Source organism: Somniosus microcephalus, chromosome 11, assembly GCF_052327205.1.
Source record: "Somniosus microcephalus isolate GS21.2 chromosome 11, FLI_Smic_1.0, whole genome shotgun sequence".
NCBI classification, from domain to species: Eukaryota; Metazoa; Chordata; class Chondrichthyes; order Squaliformes; family Somniosidae; genus Somniosus; species Somniosus microcephalus.
Window position 1 is genome coordinate 225,700,740 of NC_140997.1, and position 20,054 is coordinate 225,720,793.

Consider the following 20,054-nt stretch of genomic DNA (forward strand, 5'->3'; position numbering starts at 1 on the left):
CTCCACTTAAGTACTGAGGAGGTGCTGTCTTTTGGATAAGATGTGAAACCGAGGCCCCATCTGCTCTCTCAGGTAGATGTGAAAGATCCTATAGCACTATTTTGAAGAAAAGCAGCGGAGTTATCCCTGGTGTCCTGGCCAATATTTATCCCTCAACCAACATATTAAAAACAGATTATCACATTACTGCTTGTTGGAGCTTGCTGTGCGCAAATTGGCTGCTGTGTTTTCTACATTACAACAGTGACTACACTACAAAAGGTACTTTGTTGGCTGTAAAGCGCTTTGGGACGTCCGGTGGTTGTGAAAGGTGCTATATAAATGCAAGTCTTTCTTTCTTTGTGCAAAATGTTGACTTGTCTTTGTCTTTTGCATGCTGACTGACCCAACCTTTTTCCGACATTTGCTTTTGATATTTCCAGCCTCTGCAGATTTTGTTTTTAATATATATTCTCTGTCAAGTAGATTTGCTTATGATAGGTCACTCTTGAGAAGTCTTGGCATTTTTGCTTTGATGGTTTAAAAGAATCATTGCATTGCATCTTCTATGTTTCTATGAAATATAGCTTTAAACACCACCCTTGCAATATGTGAAAAAAAGCAAAAAATTGCATAAAAGTAGCATTTTTTTAAATGTTGCTGTTGCAGGAATTCCCTTCTTTCTCTTGTGCAAGGGATTCCCCCCCATGTTTTTTTTCACTAGCCGTCCCCATGGCAACAGTGGAGGCTAAGCCTGGGGTTGCGTCCATGACGTCAATGCGGGAGGCTCGGCTCTGATTGGCCGGCGGCGGGAGGGGCGAGGCCGCGCTGTCAATCAGCCAGAGGAGGAGGGGGGCGGAGCTGGGAGCAACCTAACCTGGTGGGCGGGGCGATTAGGTTCCCCGCCCCCTCACGCGCGGCTCTACGCGCCGATTGGCCGGACGCCCTCGGTCGCCCCCGCACCCATTGGTCCGTTGCCACGCCAATCAACCAATCAACCACTTCCTGCCAACAAGTTTGATTGGGCGGCGTGACAGAGCGGAGCGCGAGAGCCCGAGCGAGCGAACGAACGAACGAACGGGGCGAGAGGCAGAAAATAAAAAATATATATATTATTATATATAAAAATCTACATTTTTAAGTGTAAATCAAAAGTTTGTGAATGAAACAAAACCCCGATAGACGGTTTAATCGCGTTTTCGGGCGGTAAATGCGGAGTAATCGGTGACTAATCGGGAAGGTATCGGTTTGGTATCGGGGATTTTTTTTGCCCGTTAATCGGACGGCGAGTGCGCGGCGGGAGTGAGGAGGCGGAGGGGGGGAGGAGGGTCACCGACTAATCGCTTTAATCGGCCAATAATCGGTAATTATTATTATCAGGGAGGTTTTTTTTTGTGTGGAGAGAGAGAGAGAGAATGAATATCGAGATCCCGCCCGGGCTGACGGACCTGCTGCAGGGTTACACAGTGGAGGTGCTGCGGCACCGGCCTCCCGATCTGGTGGAGTTTGCCATCCAGTACTTCACCCAGCTGAAGGAGAAGGAGGAGCAGTCCGAGAGCCGGAGGGGCAGCGATGGAGATGCCATGCAGACCGAGTCCAACGGCGACCAGGACGCTTCCGAGTCGGATTCCGAGTCGGATTTTGAAGGTAAGCGAGAAAATAGCAAGCCAGAGAGTGAGAGGCACTCACACAAAAGCAAGATCATAGGGAGCAAGAAGAGGAGGTGGAGGAACAGTCCAGAGAGGTGGAGGAACAGTCCAGAGAGGTGGAGGAACAGTCCAGAGGTGGAGGAACATTCAAGAGAGGTGGAGGAACATTTAAGAGAGGTGGAGGTGAGACATCTCTTCCCAAACCCCTTTCTCATTAGGTGGAGGCGGGACATCTGCTCCTAATGAGAAAAGGGTTTGGGAAGAAGGAGCTCAAAGGGGCAATTAGATGAGAGAGAAAAAGGAGAGGTGGGTATCCAGAGGGGAAGAGCAAATGCATCAGATAATTGGGAGGAAGGGTGATGGAAGGAGGTAAGGGAAGAATAGATGGACCACTGAAGGGGGGGGGGGAAGGAATTGGGAAAGATTAGACAAGTGCTCAAATGGGTAAAAAAGAGGGACGGAGTTACAGATGGATGGCATGAGTGGGTAGGGGATGAGAGATGGAAGATGAAACAGGAGGTAGAAAGAAGGCGAAGGGATGGGTGCCACCAGAGGGAGAGATGAGAGTTATCAGTGTAGGAAGCGATTGAGTACATTTGGAAGGTAAAGGACATGTGGACAAAAGCCACACAGAGAGCAAACGGAGCAAAGAGAAAGATGAAATGGCAATGTACAAGAGAAAAAGAACAAAGAAAGATGCTAAGAGGAAAGAGATAGCTGCAGGTGGTCAGTCATGTTTGGTAAAGAATAGATGAAGACATTTTTTAAGACCTGTAGAGGAAGTGAAAATTAGAAGAGACTCCAAAGCCTGTGTGGATGGAAATTAATTTTGGTTTGTCATTTTTAGAAGTGGGATTATATTTTGGGATGGAACACTTGATGATTATCTTTGTGTTGTTGTGCAGGCTGATGTGCATTGCAATTCCATGGCAAGGAATTCTTCATTCTATTGAATGATCTTTTCTAGCAGAAAATGAAATGATTAATACAGCTGCAATTCATTTCTCTCTATATAATTTAAATCAATTTAGAGCACTACATTATTATATTAAAGTGAATGTAAAGTTCTCGTAAGGATATATTGCACCGTTTAAAGCGCAAGGGTCTTTGTTTTGAGAGGGTTGGACCCACCACAGATCATTTTGTCACGCAGTCATCATGTGCAAGTAGAACAACTTGCTGAGTTGCGTCATTGCATTAAATGTTTGGCACATCTTTGCCAGTTTTTGAAAAAGACTGAACCCCTTTAAGGCTACGTAGTCTCTAATAATATATCATTTTTAACTCTTTCACGGCGACTATCCCAGTGAGGTTGGACTTCCCATTAACCACTTGTCGAATCAGAGTGGTGTATTTGTATATGTCTACATTAAAATCCATCTGCCGTACTTTAGACCTTTCATATAGTTGGTTTGGAGATCTTTTTAAAGCTCTGTATCCTTTGTTTTAAATTGTTTTGTTACAGAAAGAAAAAAATGAGAACATTCAAATATTGGTTTAGTTAGTTTAAGGTTCTCTGATCACTAGGGGCACCATTTAAAATTGTTTTTACAGTAATTTAATTTTTTCCCACCATTGTCCAAACCTACCATAGTTCATCCATGTGGGTGAAATATTACACCTAATAATGATCACTTGTGCCAAGATCAATATAGATAGATGGATGTACAGATACCGCAGTCAAATATATTTTGGAGACCGTATTAGATCTTTGGTTTTTCAGAACTAAAGCAAGTGTTAACTAGCAGGTTGGAATTGCATTGAGAATTTTAACATGGAACAACAATTATTGCTTGCCAAGCAACTAGTGATTGCCAGACTAATATTGCTTAACATTTTAAGATGATTAGCTGTCCAGTCAAGTCTTTTGTACAGAACAAAGTGCCGTCAGACCCTGGATAAATTCAAATGGCAAATCTTATCTATACTTATGTTACCAAATACTAGCACAAGCAGATTAATTTTAATGAGTTATATTGTATGGTGTGTGCTTGAAAAGAAAATTCTCGTTCACTTAGTAGAAACAGGCAATTTTTTTTGTAGTTTTGTTGCTCATATGCTCACTCTCCATTTCGAGTACCAAGTCTCGCTCACTTCTGTTGGGTAGTGAATTAATTAGATGCTGAGTAAAGCTCTCTTGACTCTAGTCCAATAATATAGCCCTAACCTGAGGGGAACTGAGCCGCAGTACCAATGTGACATTCACTGTTTCAAATGCCACCCTATCTTTTGGTTTGCTGAGTGAGGTTGCCTAATTAGTTTCAGATTATACTGAGTTTTGTGCTAAAGGCCTACAACCACTGAGAACTGAACTGCCCAAACTTATTTGGCCTGTGTGATCTCCTGGACTGGTTTTGATCGCCTGAGGGGGTCGGAGAGGAATGTTTCAGGGTATTTTTTCCCTTATTGGCCCTGGGTTTTTTCTCTCTTTTTTGCCTCTCCCAGGCATAGCTCATGGGGTGGATAGAGGAGTGAGGGAGTGTTTAGTCGTGATGCTCTGGCCATCATGGTGTGGGGCAGGCTTGATGGGTCTCTTCCCGCCCGTCAATTTGAAATGTTTATATTTCACCCTTCGAGTCGAGACTTTTCTCCCACCTGGGTTGGATTCAAAGCCACCTTCCAGCGGTGAAAGGGAGATGTGATTGTGCTTGTTCTTTACTTTGTACCCTTGACTATTAGTGCTATAATGCTCAACGGCATTTTTCCAAATCAAAATGTTCAAAGATTAGCAACGCTTGGAAGGATTTTTTCAGTAAGTCTTTGAAGGTTTATTGCTGTATTACATTTCTCCTCCCCCATCAACACTGTACAACAGTACTGTGCACAGTTGCGAATAGTATGTTTGAAGCAAATTTCTCTGTGATGGCTTAATTTGGCTTTTAAAATTATTGTTGTTAAATCTTGTGTGTCTCTGGCACTTCTTTTGTAGTAGCTGCCTTCTGCCGTTGCAGTCACCTGTTAATTTTTAAATCTCTCCGCTCTGCAAGTCAGCTTTAATTTTGCTACCATTTTGGTTTGATGGGCAACGCTCCAGGATAGAAGCCAGTCTCCGTAGAGTCGGTTAGCTTCACTGTTCAGTACGGAGACCCAAAGTGCAAATACAGGTTGAGCGTCCGAGATCCGGACTCCGGGACGATTGGTGGCAGGGTTGTCCGGAATCCGTAAAATGTTCCGGAATCTGGACACCCTGTCAAACCGCAACCTGGGCCCAGGCAGTTCCGGACTCGGAACGTGTTTCTGATGTCCGAAGTCCGGAAACGCCTGAGCCCAGGTTGCGATATTTCCGGACTTCGGACATCAGAAACACGTTCCGAAATCCAGAAAAACACGAAAACCGGCTCAGCCTCGGTCCCGAGGTTGCCGGATTCAGGACGCTCAACCTGTACATAGGGTTGACTCTCTGTTTACTTTATAGGCACCTAATGGCCTATTGAAAGACCCACATTTTTTGTGGATCTGCAATGCTTTCTGTTGGCTGAATTTTATAGTCTTTACACTATGGAGTGCTGCCAGCTGCACTGCTGTAGTGTAAAAGCACCCTAATATAATTTTGTTAGTGGGAACTGAGCTATGCTTGATGCGTTAGTGCCCTGCTTACCAGCTTGTAATAAAGTAGACTTTGGAATAGCTTGAACTTTTCAATTAAGCTTTTAATCCTTTTTGACCTGTTTTATAGTATTGTTAACTTCCATTTTACCTCCTTTGACACAAGCTTATTTTCTTCAGTTTTGTTTGCAAAAGCTCATTTAATTGTTGATTAATTTCCCAGTCCCAGAGTAAATCTTCAATATTGTTACTGGGATTTCAACAAAGTATAATGGTGAGCGTGTGAAATGTTTGTACTATGCCCACTTAAACTGTGGAACAACACCCAGGAGTACAATTTACAGATATTGTCCTTCCAATCTTGGGGTCCTCTCTGCAGATTTTGAGCTGTAAGGCAAAGTCTATTAGTGCACAACAGTTGTACAGTTCAAGCGGTCACAATATGAACATTTCAGATGCCTACCATTACACTTAATTGAGATCCTAGTGGGGCCAAATAAACATTTTTACAGTTCGGCTACAAGACAATATTAAAAAGTCAGAATTCTACCTCGGTGAAGCAACAATGTTGGAGTATCGTACAGGATAAATCTTGACGTCATATTTTTTCCTATAGTGTACTGGTACCAATAGGCTAAATGAGTCTGGTGGTAGCACTGAAATACATGCAAGATATTCCTCGTGTCGTTTACCAACTGTATCCCTGTATTGCCTGAAAATAAATTAATTACCGATGTCTTGTACAGAAACATCTATTGTGTTGCACTGGTGGTGGTATATTCCTGTGGTTAATGATCAATTGCTTCATTTGCTCCAAATCAAATAGAGGAATAATTAAATATTTAAAAGAAACTAATGAGTGGCATGGATCATAGATTTGCAGGGAGTGTGATGTTGTTGAGCAGGCAACTGTGCAAGTGACAAAGCTGTGGGCCCACAATAAAGCAAAAAAATCCGTTCGTACCGAATATTCTGTTTTGCGAAGCCGAAGTTTGTGTGTTTTGTATTTACACAACACTGATGGACCTTCTGAAGCTGTGAAATGGTGCTGTAGGATGGATGTGTTTTGCCCGAGGCAGGGCAGATTTGAAACATAAATTTACATTTGGACAAGGAATTTATTTTTAGATATTATTGCCTGTTCCCACCCTCAACTTGGAAGGTGAGGCATTCTAGGCTATGATTGTGACTGCCACTTGTGATAGGACACATGGTGGGGCGGCATTGCTAACTTTCCCCCGTTCTGAGGTGCAACGTTTTACTTCCGCAAACTGCTTGATCTGTTTGCTGAGCAGAGTGCAAATGCTATATGCCTTGCCAATGGAGATTCAGCACTCTGTCGTGTTCTAGAAATATTAAGAAACCAGTTTGAATGCAGAAGTCTATATTTTCAAAGTAAATTCATAGATTAACATGTTTGCTTGGACAGTTCAATGACTGGCCACCTCATACGTATAATTGTGTTCTTTGGATATCCAGTATTGTAAATACTCTGAGCATTGTGATAAAGGTGATACAAAAAGGACTGAGATATGCAATGTGTACAAATGTAATATTGACTTTGGTAGAAGTTAGTTTTCTGAGGTACACCCAGAAATTGCTTTGTAAATACTTCTTCAAATTGTACCCAGTTGTTGATTTGTACCTTTTTAGATGTTTTCTTTTTTTTTTTAAAAAAACACTGTAGATATCACTTAGAAACATTTACAGCTACTTTGGTTGCCTCTTGTTTGTTGTTGACAAGCATTCGTCAATAACATCATCTGTAACCACAGGGTCAACTTCCACAGATAGACAACACAATCTCTCTCTCACCACTATTGACTCCAGGGCTGCTGCTGTAATCCCAAACTGCCTGGCTGAGCTCAAATGCTGGTTGAGTTCAAATTTTCTACTTCTCAACGTTGAGGCTGAAACGAATTTATTGGGCTCTTGCTGGCAACTGTGTGTCCCTAGGTCCAATTGCGTCAGACTCCCTTGACGCTCACTCAATCTGAGCCTGGTGGTGTGCCTTCCCGGTGTCCTGCACAATCCTAAAATGAACTTTCAACCACTCCTCTGGTCCATTGCCAAGACCAGTTTTGTTTCACCGCTGGAACATTGCTCATTTGCACCCCCCGACCTCATCTGCAACCATTGCTGCAATCATTGGCCATGCTGTCTTCACCTCGTGATTAATTTGCTAAATAATACCCTCACTGACATCCCTACCTCCGCCGTTTGTAAAAACGAATCCAGAGCCCCGAGTCCTCGAGTTCAATCCCATGCACCAAACACCCTGACTCTCACCAAGCTCCAGGTTCCTTGTATCCCAGCCTGACTCTCACCAAGCTCCAGGTTCCTTGTATCCCAGCCTGACTCTCACCAAGCTCCAGGTTCCTTGTATCCCAGCCTGACTCTCACCAAGCTCCAGGTTCCTTGTATCCCAGCCTGACTCTCACCAAGCTCCAGGTTCCTTGTATCCCAGCCAATCTGTTTCAAGACCCCATCTTCAAACCCCTCCACACCCTTGTGCTAACTGATCTAGGAAATCTTCCCCAGCCCCGAGACTGTTCCTTTGATTTTAGATTGCTGCTCATTCTCTGCTCCACCATTGGAGACTGATCATTCAGCACTTGCACTCTGGAATTCTCCTCCACAATTACTTTGCCTTACCACTTCGCTTCGCCAACTTTAAAAAAAGTCTCTTAAAAACTTCTCTCTTTGTGCATTTGGTCTCTTTCCTCCTCTTGGCCCCCAGTTCCTTCTCTCTTCTTGGTGCCCAGCACTTCCCCTGGTAACGTGTCCCGAGACATTTGTTTACATGAGGAGCACTATATACAGTACATGTAAGTTGTAGCTTGTTGTATCTAATGCGAGTTTACAACTGAAGCGTCAACGGAGTTGTGTCCCGATTAAGCTATTTTAGTCGATTTGGTTCGGTGCTGGGCTCTTCATTCTTATGTCATTTTAACAGTGGAAGATCATTCTTTATATACCCTGCTGTGAATTGTGTGATTATATTCTGTAGTTTTGTCTGGACTATTATGTTAATGCAACTTCTGAATTGCTATTAGCTGTCCGTATTTGTCTTTGCCTGTTGATACAAAAAATAGTACCAGAAGATTCTAAGTGAGTCTGTTGATATGGGTGAAAGTGAATTTAAGACTTTTATTTTATCTCCTTGACCAGATGTCTAGTAACTGCTCAAAATTAACTTTAGTGGTTTATTATAAATATATAATATACAGTATAGATATTGTCTGGGTGAATTACGACTGCAATCTACAAAGTGCAGTGTGGCCTATATTGTAACTTGACACTGTGACCTTGCTAAATAACTCAAATTATCACCAGCAAGTGGAATTAGAATGGAGGTTCAGAAATTATTAGCATCTTTCTGTTCTTGCTCTCGGCTCCTCTGCTGTCTGTCACTTATTTTCGGCCCACTCCAGTCCTGTGACTCTGCCATCTCTTGCACTTTGCAGCCCTGGTTCTTTATTGCTGTCTCATGCCTTTTATCTACTCGCACGCTTCCTTCCCAACTTCCTGTTGTCACTATTTTTGGCCACTCCTTAATATAAATATTGAAACTGATCTTGAAATTGTTTTTGTAAACATAGCATGGAAATCCTAAATGTAAACTGTTGCCTGCAGCAATGTACTTGCATGTTCTGGCCACTATGTAGTGCAGTGGAGCAGTTTTTTGAAGACTGTCTCCCAACTCCACCTCAGAGAACCATAGAACCATACAGCACGGAAAGAGGCCATTCCGCCCATTGTGCCTGTGCCGGCTCTTTGAAAGAGCTATCTAATTAGCCCCACTCACCTCCTTTCCCATATTCCTGCTAAATTTTCCTTTTCAAGTATATATCCAATTCCCTTTTGAAAGTTACTATTGAATCTGCTTCCACTGCCCTTTCAGGCAGTACATTCCAGATCATCATAACTCACTGCATAAAACAAATTCTCCTCCTCTCCCCTCTGGCTCTTTTGCCAATTCTCTTAAATCTGTGTCCTCTGGTTACCGACCCTCCTGCCAGTGGGAATAGTTTCTCCCTCTCTACTCTATCAAAGCCTCTCATAATTTTGAACACCTCTATTAAATCTCCCCATAACCACCTCTGCTGTAAGGAGAACAATCCCAGTTTCTCTAGTCTCTCCACGTAACTAACTCCCGCATACCTGGTATAATTCTAGTAAATCTCCTCTGCACCCTCTCCATCATGTTTATTTAAAAAAGACTTTAATTCATCAACTGTGCTTCACTGTGGGCAGTTTACGAGAGAATTTCTAAATTAATTACTCTGTGACTTCTTAATTTATAAATGCATGTCATGTACTTAACATGCATTTGTACCTTACAATAATTCATATTTTGTAAAATACAAAAAACCGAAGGAAATATCTATCCTAAGAAATGCTTGAAAATATAGTTACAGCGCTTTATTTGAATGTAATTTAATGTAATAAATGGCAAACAGGAATTTCATTGAAATGAAAGAGGGCGTGTGTTGAGAAAATTAATAGCCATTTTTATACATTGCTCTTGGGGTTGTTGTCCATCTAGGTATTAGTAAAAGTTTTGCATGACACAAAGCCACGTAAATACTGTGGCGACAGAGCAGGTCAGAGGCTGGGTATTCTGCAGCGAGTGTCTCACCTCCTGACTCCCCAAAGCCTTTCCACCATCTACACGGCACAAGTCAGGAGTGTGATGGAATACTCTCTACTTGCCTGGATGAGCTCAGCTCCAACAACACTCAAAAAGCTCGACACCATCCAGGACAAAGCAGCCCGCTTGATTGGCACCTCATCCACCACCTTAAACATTCACTCCCTCCACCACCGGAGCACCGTGGCTGCAGTGTGTACCATCTACAAGATGCACTGCAGCAACTCGCTAAGGCTTCTTCAGCAGCACCTCCCAAACCCGCGACCTCTTCCACGTAGAAGGACAAGGGCAGCAGGTGCATGGGAACACCACCACCTCCAAGTTCCCCTCCAAGTCACACACCATCCTGACTTGGAAGTATATCTCTGTTCCTTTGTCGTCGCTGGGTCAAAATCCTGGAACTCCCTCCCTAAGTCTAAATCGTTAATGTAAATTGTGAACAGCAGTGGTCCCAGCACTGATCCTTGTGGAACACCACTACCCACCTTCTGCCACTGTGAATAGCTACCCTTTACTCCCACTCTCTGCTTTCTGTCTTGAAGCCAGCCAACAATCCATTTTGCTACTTGTCTCCTGACTCCGCATTCTCTGCCCTTGTTCATCAGTCTATTATGTGGTACCTTATCGAAGGCCTTTTGAAAATCTAGATAAATTACATCTACTGCATTACCCTTGTCTACTCTCTCTGTTACCTCTTCAAAAAATTCAATGAGGTTGGTCAAGCAAGACTTTCCCTTTTGAAATCCATGTTGACTATTCATTATTATATTTTGGGTTTCTAGATGTTCTTCTATTTTCTCCTTTAGTAGGGATCCCATTATTTTTCCTCCCACCGATGTTAAGCTGACTGGTCTACAATTCCCTGGACATGTTCTTTCCCCCTTCTTAAATATCGGTATTACGTAAATCAACTGTGCTGTTGTACAAAGTCCGTGGAGATCAATTGTGTTCAGTTCAGTTGAAGTGGGACTAGAGGGTGGGGTTTAATTGGACCAGGGTGTACAGATGTAATTCAGTCTGCATTTTAAAGTCATACATTTTGTCTCTGCTTACATTATACTTTGATTTTATATTATTTACAGTTAAATGGCAAAACTTGTGGCAATTTGCGAGCAAAGATGTGGATCTGGATGAAGCAGCAGTTTCTCTGCAGCATAGGCTGAGAATTTGGGAGATACTTAACTGAGGTGCTAGCGACTGAATGTTCACTGGCAGGGGGGCAATTGTAGCATGACGAGTTTGCATAGGCAGTTTTCATTATAAATATGGGCATAGGGATTTATAATGGAGCAGTAAGGTTTTGCAGACAGAACGTGTGCATAGATACAAGACTTCTCATAGACTAGCAATATAAAATGCAATGTAAATATTTATAGTGGGGATTCCTATGTTAACAGTAACCTGTCACCGTGCAGTTGCAAACTTCCCACCACTGGTGGCGCTGTTGTGCGAGTTGCCCAGTTTTGTCGTCCTGCCATTTTATTTAAGGCCGTGTTTAATTTTACTTTCTTTAGCTTCTTGACCTGCTTTCCTGAGCTTGAGGCCACAATTTGTCTTCCTCAGTCAGAGAGCTCCCTTGCTGCTTCTTGCTCCCCCTCAGCCTGCGTTTTAATTTCTCCTTCCGAGGCTTCCCGACCCAAAATTTAAATTTTGCTTCTCCCTACGCTTTGTTCCTGCTACTGATCTGAAAGCTTGCTGCTCCCCACTTCTTTTCTCCTCTTATTTTCACTGCAATCTCTTAAATTTATTGCTCCTTTTCTTGTTTGCTGCCCAATGTATTAATTTTAGACACCACTCTCCCTCCTCGTCTGCCTGCTCTGGTGCCTGTCATTTGCTTTAGGCTCAATTTTTGTTCTGTGATTAGTTTTTATGATACATTTTCCTATTTTTGATCAAATTTTGAAATAGTTTTCCCCCCTCTTTAAAGTTGATACAGGAAACTTTGTGCTATCCGGCACCGACGGGACGAGCTGTTGCCGTTCCCTCAAATCTGCCGGACACATCAGCGCTAATGTTGAAACATAGAGATTTTCAGCTCCGTGTGAATCAACAAACCCTGTTGCTTAGCTTCTAAACAGTCGGCAAGTGTCTCTGTAGCGTCTCTAGCTGAAGCTGTTGCTTAGCTACAGACCTTGCAGAGCTTGACTGTTGAGAAAAAAGCAACGAAAAGAAAAAAAATGGCTCCTGATTTTTGCCGGTGGCTCGAGCTTGCCGGACATTTAGCCTCCGGATAACACAAAGTTTCCTGTACATAGGATTACATAGGATATACAGCACAGGAACAGGCCATTCGGCCCAACCACTCGAGCGTCCTCCCGTCTTTCCTCATCTAACTCTATCAGCATAACCCTCTATTCCCTTTTCCCTCGTATGCTTTTCTAGCCTCCCTTTAAATGCATCTATACTTATCGCTTCAACCACTCCCTAGGTAGCGAGTTCCACATTCTCACCACATCTGTTGTTTGGTTAGAATGGGCTTGGTAACTGTTGTGTGCCAGCTTTTCCTATATACTGTAATAACACATCTTGTGTTACACAGTGTAATGTTCCTATTGTTACACAGCAGTGTATGTTCCTATGCAATGTGAGGAATGTCACAGTAGATCTAAATCATGTGACTGCCTACACTTCCTGTCCACGTTACCGTTGCTCCTTGTGTTATGATTTTCGAGTAATGCTTTTATGTCAACACCTTGTGTCAAAATATAGAATGGAACAGCAGCATGTCATCATTTCATTGTCACACTGTTGATGAAAGAAAGAACTTGCATTTTTATAGCGCCTTTCACAACCTCAGGACATCCCAAAGCGCTTTACAGCCAATGACGTACTTTTGAAGTGTGGTCACTGTTAATGTAGGCAACGCGGCAGCCAAGTGCGCACAGCAAGCTCCCACAAACAGCAATGAACCAATTGATTAACTCAAAATACTTTCTTCTGGAAAAGTTTCAATCTGCCATTTTTCTCTTTATAAAAAAAAATTAAAAAAAATTCTATTGCCCAAAATAAGGTTTTCAGCCAGATAATGAATTCACAAACATAACATTTCACAATAATATGATTACATTTACCCATTGAATTTCTCTCTCTCTTTTAATAGCTTCTTTAAAGTTTTTAACTTCAAGATATCAGCCTGTCTCAAAGGCTTTTGGGCTTTGACTGGAAATTGTTATATCCGTGAACAGTTGGATTGAGCTTCCAACCACGTCTGTTCGTTCTGAGTGTGTGTCGTTTGCACAATTTCCCAGTATGCAGTCATCTTGGCAGGAGTTGATATACAAAGCTGTGCCTCTGTTACTGTACGGCTTGGAGAGTTCTTCGCTTTTTCCAAAAGACTTAATTGAAATAAACTGGAGATTTAATTCTATGTTGCTAATAAATTTATTGCTTGCAGGTAACAACTGTGTTTAAAGTAGATGTGGTTTCTTTGCTGACCATTAGTAAAGAGACAAAAAAGATTGTTTATTGAAATTGTTTTAAACATAGAAACATAGAAGATAGGAGTAGGCCATTCGGCCCCTCTAGTCCGTTCCGCCATTTAATGAGATCATGGCTGATCACCCAAATTCAGTACCCTGTCCCTGCCTTCTCCCCATATCCCTTGATCCCTTGAGCCTCAAGAAATATATCCAACTCCTTCTTGTCTTGAATATAGTTAATGAATTGGCCTCAACTGCCCTGTGTGGCAGAGAATTCCACAGGTTTACCACTCTCTGGGTGAAGAAATTCCTCCTCATCTCTATCCTAAATGGCTTACCCCTTATCCTTAGACTGTGACCCCTGGTTCTGGACTCCCCTGCCATCAGGAACATCCTTCCTGCACCTAGACTGTCTAGTCCTGTTAGAATTTTATAAGTTTCAATGAGATCTCCTCTCATTCTTCTAAACTCTAGTGAATATAAGCCTAATCGACCCAATCTCTCCTCATACGTCATTCCTGCCATTCCAGGTATCAGTCTGGTGAATCTTCGCTGCACTCTCTCCATGGCAAGAGCATCCTTCCTCAGATAAGGCGACCAAAACTGCACACAATACTCGAGGTGTGGTATCACCAAGGCCCTGTACAACTGCAGCAAGACTTCCTTGCTCCTGTACTCAAATCCTCTCGCTATGAAGGACAACATACCATTTGCCTTCTTAACCGCCTGCTGCACCTGCATGCTTACCTTCAGCGACTGGTGCACAAGGACACCCAGGTCTCGTTGCACTTCCCCTTCTCCCAATCTATTGCCATTCAGATAATAATCTGCCTTCCTGTTTTTGCCACCAAAGTGGATAACCTCGCATTTATCCTCGCAACCTGTCCAAATCGTACTGGAGTTTCTCTGCATCCTCCTCACTGCACACACGCCCACCCAGCTTTGTGTCAGAGAATTCCACAGGTTTACCACTCTCTGGGGGAAGAAATTCCTCCTCTTCTCTGTCCTAAATGGCTTACCCCTTATCCTTATCTTTAGACTGTGACCCCTGGTTCTGGACTCCCCCGCCATCGGGAACATCCTTCCTGCAAAAGATTACTGCACAAGATAAAAAATCACGGGATTGGGGGTAATATACTGGCATGGGTGGAAGATTGGCTATCTAACAGAAAACAGAGAGTTGGGATAAATGGTTCATTCTCGGGTTGGCAATCGGCAACTAGTGGTGTTCCGCAGGGGTCAGTGCTGGGACCCCAACTCTTTACAATCTGTATTAACGATTTGGAGGAGGCGACCAAGTGCAACATATCCAAGTTTGCCAACGATACAAAGATGGGAGGGAAAGCAGTGAGTGAGGAGGACATAAAAAACCTGCAAAAGGACATAGACCGGCTAAGTGAGTGGGCAGAAATTTGGCAGATGGAATATAATGTTGGAAAGTGTGAGGTTATGCACTTTCGCGGAAAAAATCAAAGAGCTAGTTATTATCTAAATGAAGAGAAACTGCAAATTGCTACAGTACAAAGGGATCTGGGGGTCCTGCTGCATGAAACACAGAAGGTTAGTATGCAGGTACAGCAGGTGATCAGGAAGGCCAATGGAATCTTGGCTTTTATTGCAAGGGGGATGGAGTATAAAAGCAGGGAAGTCTTGCTTCAGTTATACAGGGTACCACACCTGGAATATTGCGTACAGTTTTGGTTTCCATATTTAAGAAAAGATATACTTGCTCTCGAGGCAGTTCAGAGAAGGTTCACTCAGTTGATTCCGGAGATGAGGGGGTTGACGTATGAGGAAAGGTTGAGTAGGTTGGGCCTCTACTCATTGGAATTCAGAAGAATGAGAGGCGATCTTATCGAAACATAAGATTGTGAGGGGGCTTGATCGGGTGGATGCGGTGAGGATGTTTCCACTGATGGGTGAGACTAGAACTAGGGGGCATAATCTTAGAATAAGGGGCTGCCGTTTCAAAACTGAGATGAGGAGAAACTTCTTCACTCGGTAGTAAATCTATGGAATTTGCTACCTCAGAGCTGTGGAAGCTGCAACATTAAATAAATTTAAAACGGAGATAGACAGTTTCCTAGCTGATAAGGGAATTAGGGGTTACGGGGAGCGGGCAGGGAAGTGGACGTGAGCCTAGGTTCGGATCAGCCATGATCCTATTGAATGGCGGAGCAGGCCCGAGGGGCCGCATGGCCTACTCCTGCTTCTTATGTTCTTATGTGTCGTCTGCAAACTTGGAGATATTGCATCTAGTTCCCTCATCTAGATCATTTATAACTCTTTGCTTCCTGTCCGCCAACCAGTTCTCTATCCAAGACAGTACCTTACCCCCAATCCCATGTGCTTTAACTTTACACGCTAATCTCTTATGCAGGACCTTAGCGAAAGCCTTCTGAAAGTTCAAATACACCACATTCACTGGTTCTCCCTTATCTATTGTACCAGTTACATCCTCAAAAAATTCCAGTAGATTAGTCGAGCATGATTTACCTTTTGTAAATCCATGTTGACTTTGTCCGATCCTGTCACTGTTTTCCAAGTGCGCTGCTATTACATCTTTTATAATGGACTCTAGCATTTTCCCCACTACTGATGTCAGGCTTACCGGTCTATAATTCCCCGTTTTCTCTCTACCACCCTTCTTAAATAGTGCGGTTGCATTAGCTATCCTCCAATCCATGGGAACTGTTCCAGAGTCTGTAGAATTTTGGAAGATGACCAGCAATGCATCTACTATTGCTAGGGCCACTTCCTTAAGTACCATAGGATGTAGATTATCAGGCCCTGGGGATTTATCAGCCTTCAATCCCGTCAATTTCCCTAACACCATTTCCTTACAAATACTGATTTCATTCAATTCCTCCCTCTCATTAGAGCCTATGTTCCCTGACATCTCTGGGAGGTTATTTGTGTCCTTTGTGAAGACAGAACCAAAATATGTATTTAATTGGTCTGCCATTTTTTTGTTTCCCATTATAAATTCCCCTGATTCTGACTGCAAGGGACCTACGCTTGACTTCACCAATCTTTTTCTCTTCACGTATCTATAGAAGCTTTTACAGTCAGTTTTTATGTTCCCTGCAAGCTTACTCTGATAATCTATTTTCCCCCTCTTAATTAATCCTTTTGTCCTCCTTTGCTGAATCCTAAACTGCTCCCAGTCCTCAGGTTTGCTGCTTTTTCTGGCCAAATTATGTGTCCTCTCCTTGGATCTTATGCTATCCCTAATTTCCCTTGTTAACCACGGTTGATTCACCTTTTTTGTTTTATTTTTATGCCCAACAAGGATGAACAAATTCTGTAGTTCATCCATGCGATCTTTAAATGTTTGCCATTGCCTATCCACCGTCAACCCTTTAAGTAACGTTCCCCAATCCATTCTAGCCAACTCGTGCCTCATACCATCGTAGTTTCCTTCATTTAAAATCAGGACCCTAGTCTCTGAGTCAACTACTTCATTCTCCACCTTAATGAAGAATTCTATCATATTATGATCGCTCCTCCCCAAGGGGCCTCGTATAACAGGATTAATTAGCAATCTTTTCTCATTACATAATACCCAGTCTAAGATGGCCTGATCTCCAGTTGGTTCCTCGAGATATGTGCCCAGGAAACCATCCCGTATACACTCTAGGAATTCCTCTTCCACAGTATTGTTACTAATTTTGTTAGCCCAATCTATATGTAGATTAAAGTCACCCATGATAACTGCTGTGCCTTTATTGCACGCGTCTCTAATTTCCCATTTAATGCCATCCCCAACCTCAGCACTACTGTTTGGGGGTCTGTATACAACTCCCACTAATGTTTTCTGCCCCTTGGTATTTCTCAGCTCTGCCCATACAGATTCCACATCATTAGAGCTAATATCCTTCCTTACTATTGTGTTAATCTCCTCTTTAACCAGCAATGCTACTCCACCTCCGAATGGCCTACTCCTGCTCCTATCTTCTATGTTTAAAACAATTTCAATAAACAATCTTTTTTGTCTCGTGGCACTGGTAGCAATCCTGAGATTACTACCTTTGGGGTCCTATTTTTTAATTTACCTCCTAACTCCCTATATTCAGCTTTTAGGACCTCATCCTGTTTTTTTAACCTATATCGTTGCTACTTATATGCACCACGACAACTGGCTGTTCAACCTCCCCCTCCAGAATGCCATGCAGCCGCTCCGAGACATCCTTGACCCTTGCACCAGGGAGGCAACATACCATCCTGGAGTCTAGTTTGTGGCTGCAGAAACTCCCTATCTATTCCCCTTACAATAGAATCCCCTATCACTGTAGCTCTCTTGCTCTTTTTCCTCCCGTCCTGTGCAGCAGGACCACCCATGGTGCCAGGAAGTGGGCTGCTGCTGCCTTCACCCGATAAGCCATCTCCCTCAACAATATCCAAAGTGGTATATCTGAAAGGGGGATGGCCACAGGGGACCCCTGCACTACCTGCCTGCGCCTACTACTCTGCCTGGTGGTCACCCATTCCCTTCCTGCCTATGCAGCCATTACCTGCGGTGTGACCAACTCCCTAAACGTCCTATCCACGATGTCCTCAGCATCGCGAATGCTCCAGTATGTATCCATTCGCAGCTCCAGCACCGCAATGCGGTCTGTCAGTAGCTGCAGCTGGATACACTTCCCGCACACATGGTAGTCAGGGACACGGGAAGTGTCCCTGATTTCCCACATAGCGCAGGAGGAGCATGCCACGGGGCCGAGCTGTCCTGCCATGACTTGCCCTTAAATCAAATTAATTTATATCAAATCAATACCACGAATTTTGTTTTTAGTTAAATGGTGAAAAGGATCTCAGTTTGTTTTCCAAATTGATTTTGACCCAGCTGGAAAATGTTTCAATTATTAATTGGTCCTGTTTGATTGACTGTTGTCCATATCAATCGTGGCAAGCTGCTGTGTGAAATAATTTTGTAAAAGAATAAACCCACCTGCAGCCTGTTGTATTGTTCCCTGGTCACGGGAAGTCTGGCAGCACTGGGATCAGGTTTTACTGTTCAGCAGCAGTTTCATAGGTGGAAAAGCTGAGAAATTGCTGCACAACTTAGAAAATGTAAGTAGCAATTTGCTGTACTTGTTAAAAGCCCCAGCATGCTACAGACAAGGCTAAGCAATCCTGCAATCAACAGATCAGATCAAAGCTCTGCAGTCCTGCTACATCCAGTCGTGAATGGTGGTGGACCATCAAACAACTAACGGGAGGAGGAGGCTCCATGAATATCCCCATCCTCAATGATGGTGGAGCCCAGCACGTGAGTGCAAAAGACAAGGCTCAAGCATTTGCAACCATCTTCAGCCAGAAGTGCCAAGTGGATGATCCATCTCGGCCTCCTCCTGAGATCCCCACCATCACAGAAGCCAGTCTTCAGCCAATTCGATTCACTCCATGTGATATCAAGAAACGGCTGAGCTCGTTGGATACAGCTAAGGCTATGGGCCAAGAAAACATCCCGGCTGTCATGCTGAAGACTTGTGCTCCACAACTAGCTGCGCCTCTAGCCACGCTGTTCCAGTACAGCTACAACACTGGTATCTATCCGACAATGTGGAAAACTGCCCAGGTATGTCCTGTCCACAAAAAACAGGACAAATCCAATCGGCCAATTACCGCCCTATCAATCTACTCTGAATCATCAGCAAAGTGATGGAAGGTGTCGTCAACAGTGCTATCAAGCAGCACTTACTCACCAATAACCTGCTCACTGATGCCCAGTTTAGGTTCCGCCAAGACCACACGGCTCCCGACCTCATTACAGCCTTGGTCCAAACATGGACAAAGGAGCTGAATTCCAGAGGTGAGGTGAGAGTGACTGCTCTTGACATCAAGGCAGCATTTGACCGAGTGTGGCATCAAGGAGCCCTAGTAAAACTGAAGTCAATGGGAATTGGAGGGAAAACTCTCCACTGGCTGGAGTCATACCTAGCACAAAGGAAGATGGTTGTGGTGGTTGAAGGCCAATCATCACAGCCCCAGCACATCGCTACAGGAGTCCCTCAGGGCAGTATACTAGGCCCAAACATCTTCAGCTGCTTCATCAATGACCTTCCCGCCATCGTAAGGTCAGAAATGGGGATGTTCGTTGATGACGACAGTGTTTAGTGCCATTCACAACTCCTCAGATAATGAAGCAGTCCATGCCAGCATGCAACAAGACCTGGACGACATTCAGGCTTGGGCTGATAAGTGGCAGGTAACATTCGCGCCACACCAGTGCCAGGCAATGACCATCTGCAACAACCGAGAGTCTAACCACCGCCCCTTGACATTCAACAGCATTACCATCGCCGAATCCCCCACCATCTTGAGCACATAAAGCTCTGCTGACACTCCAGTGCAGTGCTGAGGGAGTGCTGCACTGTTGGAGGTGCTGTCTTTCGGATGAGACGTTAAACCGGCCCGTCTGCTCTCAGGTGGACGTAAAAGATCCCATGGCACTATTTCGAAGAAGAACAGGGGAGTTATTCCCAGTGTCCTGGCCAATGCTTATCCCTCAACCAACATAACAAAAGCAGATTATCTGGTCATTATCACATTGATGTTTGTGGGACCTTGCTGTGTGCAAATTGGCTGCCGCGTTTCCCACATTACAACAGTGACTCCACTTCAAAAAGTACTTCATTGGCTGTAAAATGCTTTGAGATGTCCGGTGGTCATGAAAGGTGCTATATAAATGCAAGTCTGTCTTTCTTTCTTTGGTCAACATCCTGGGGGGTCACGATTGAGTGGAAACTTAACTGGACTAGCCACATAAATTCTGTGGCAACAAGAGCAGGTCAGAGGCTGGGT

General features: G+C 43.6%; 1 protein-coding gene across 1 annotated transcript in view; it reads left to right on the forward strand.

The window, feature by feature from the left end:
- The first annotated feature begins 1,001 nt into the window (after positions 1–1,001).
- Positions 1,002–20,054, forward strand: part of prkar2aa (protein kinase, cAMP-dependent, regulatory, type II, alpha A) — a 286,292-nt gene continuing 267,239 nt past the window's right edge. Inside the window, exon 1 of the mRNA XM_086002060.1 lies at positions 1,002–1,626. Within this exon, the coding sequence (XP_085858186.1) occupies positions 1,395–1,626 (232 nt within the window). The 5' untranslated portion in view covers positions 1,002–1,394. The remainder of the gene's footprint in view (positions 1,627–20,054) is intronic.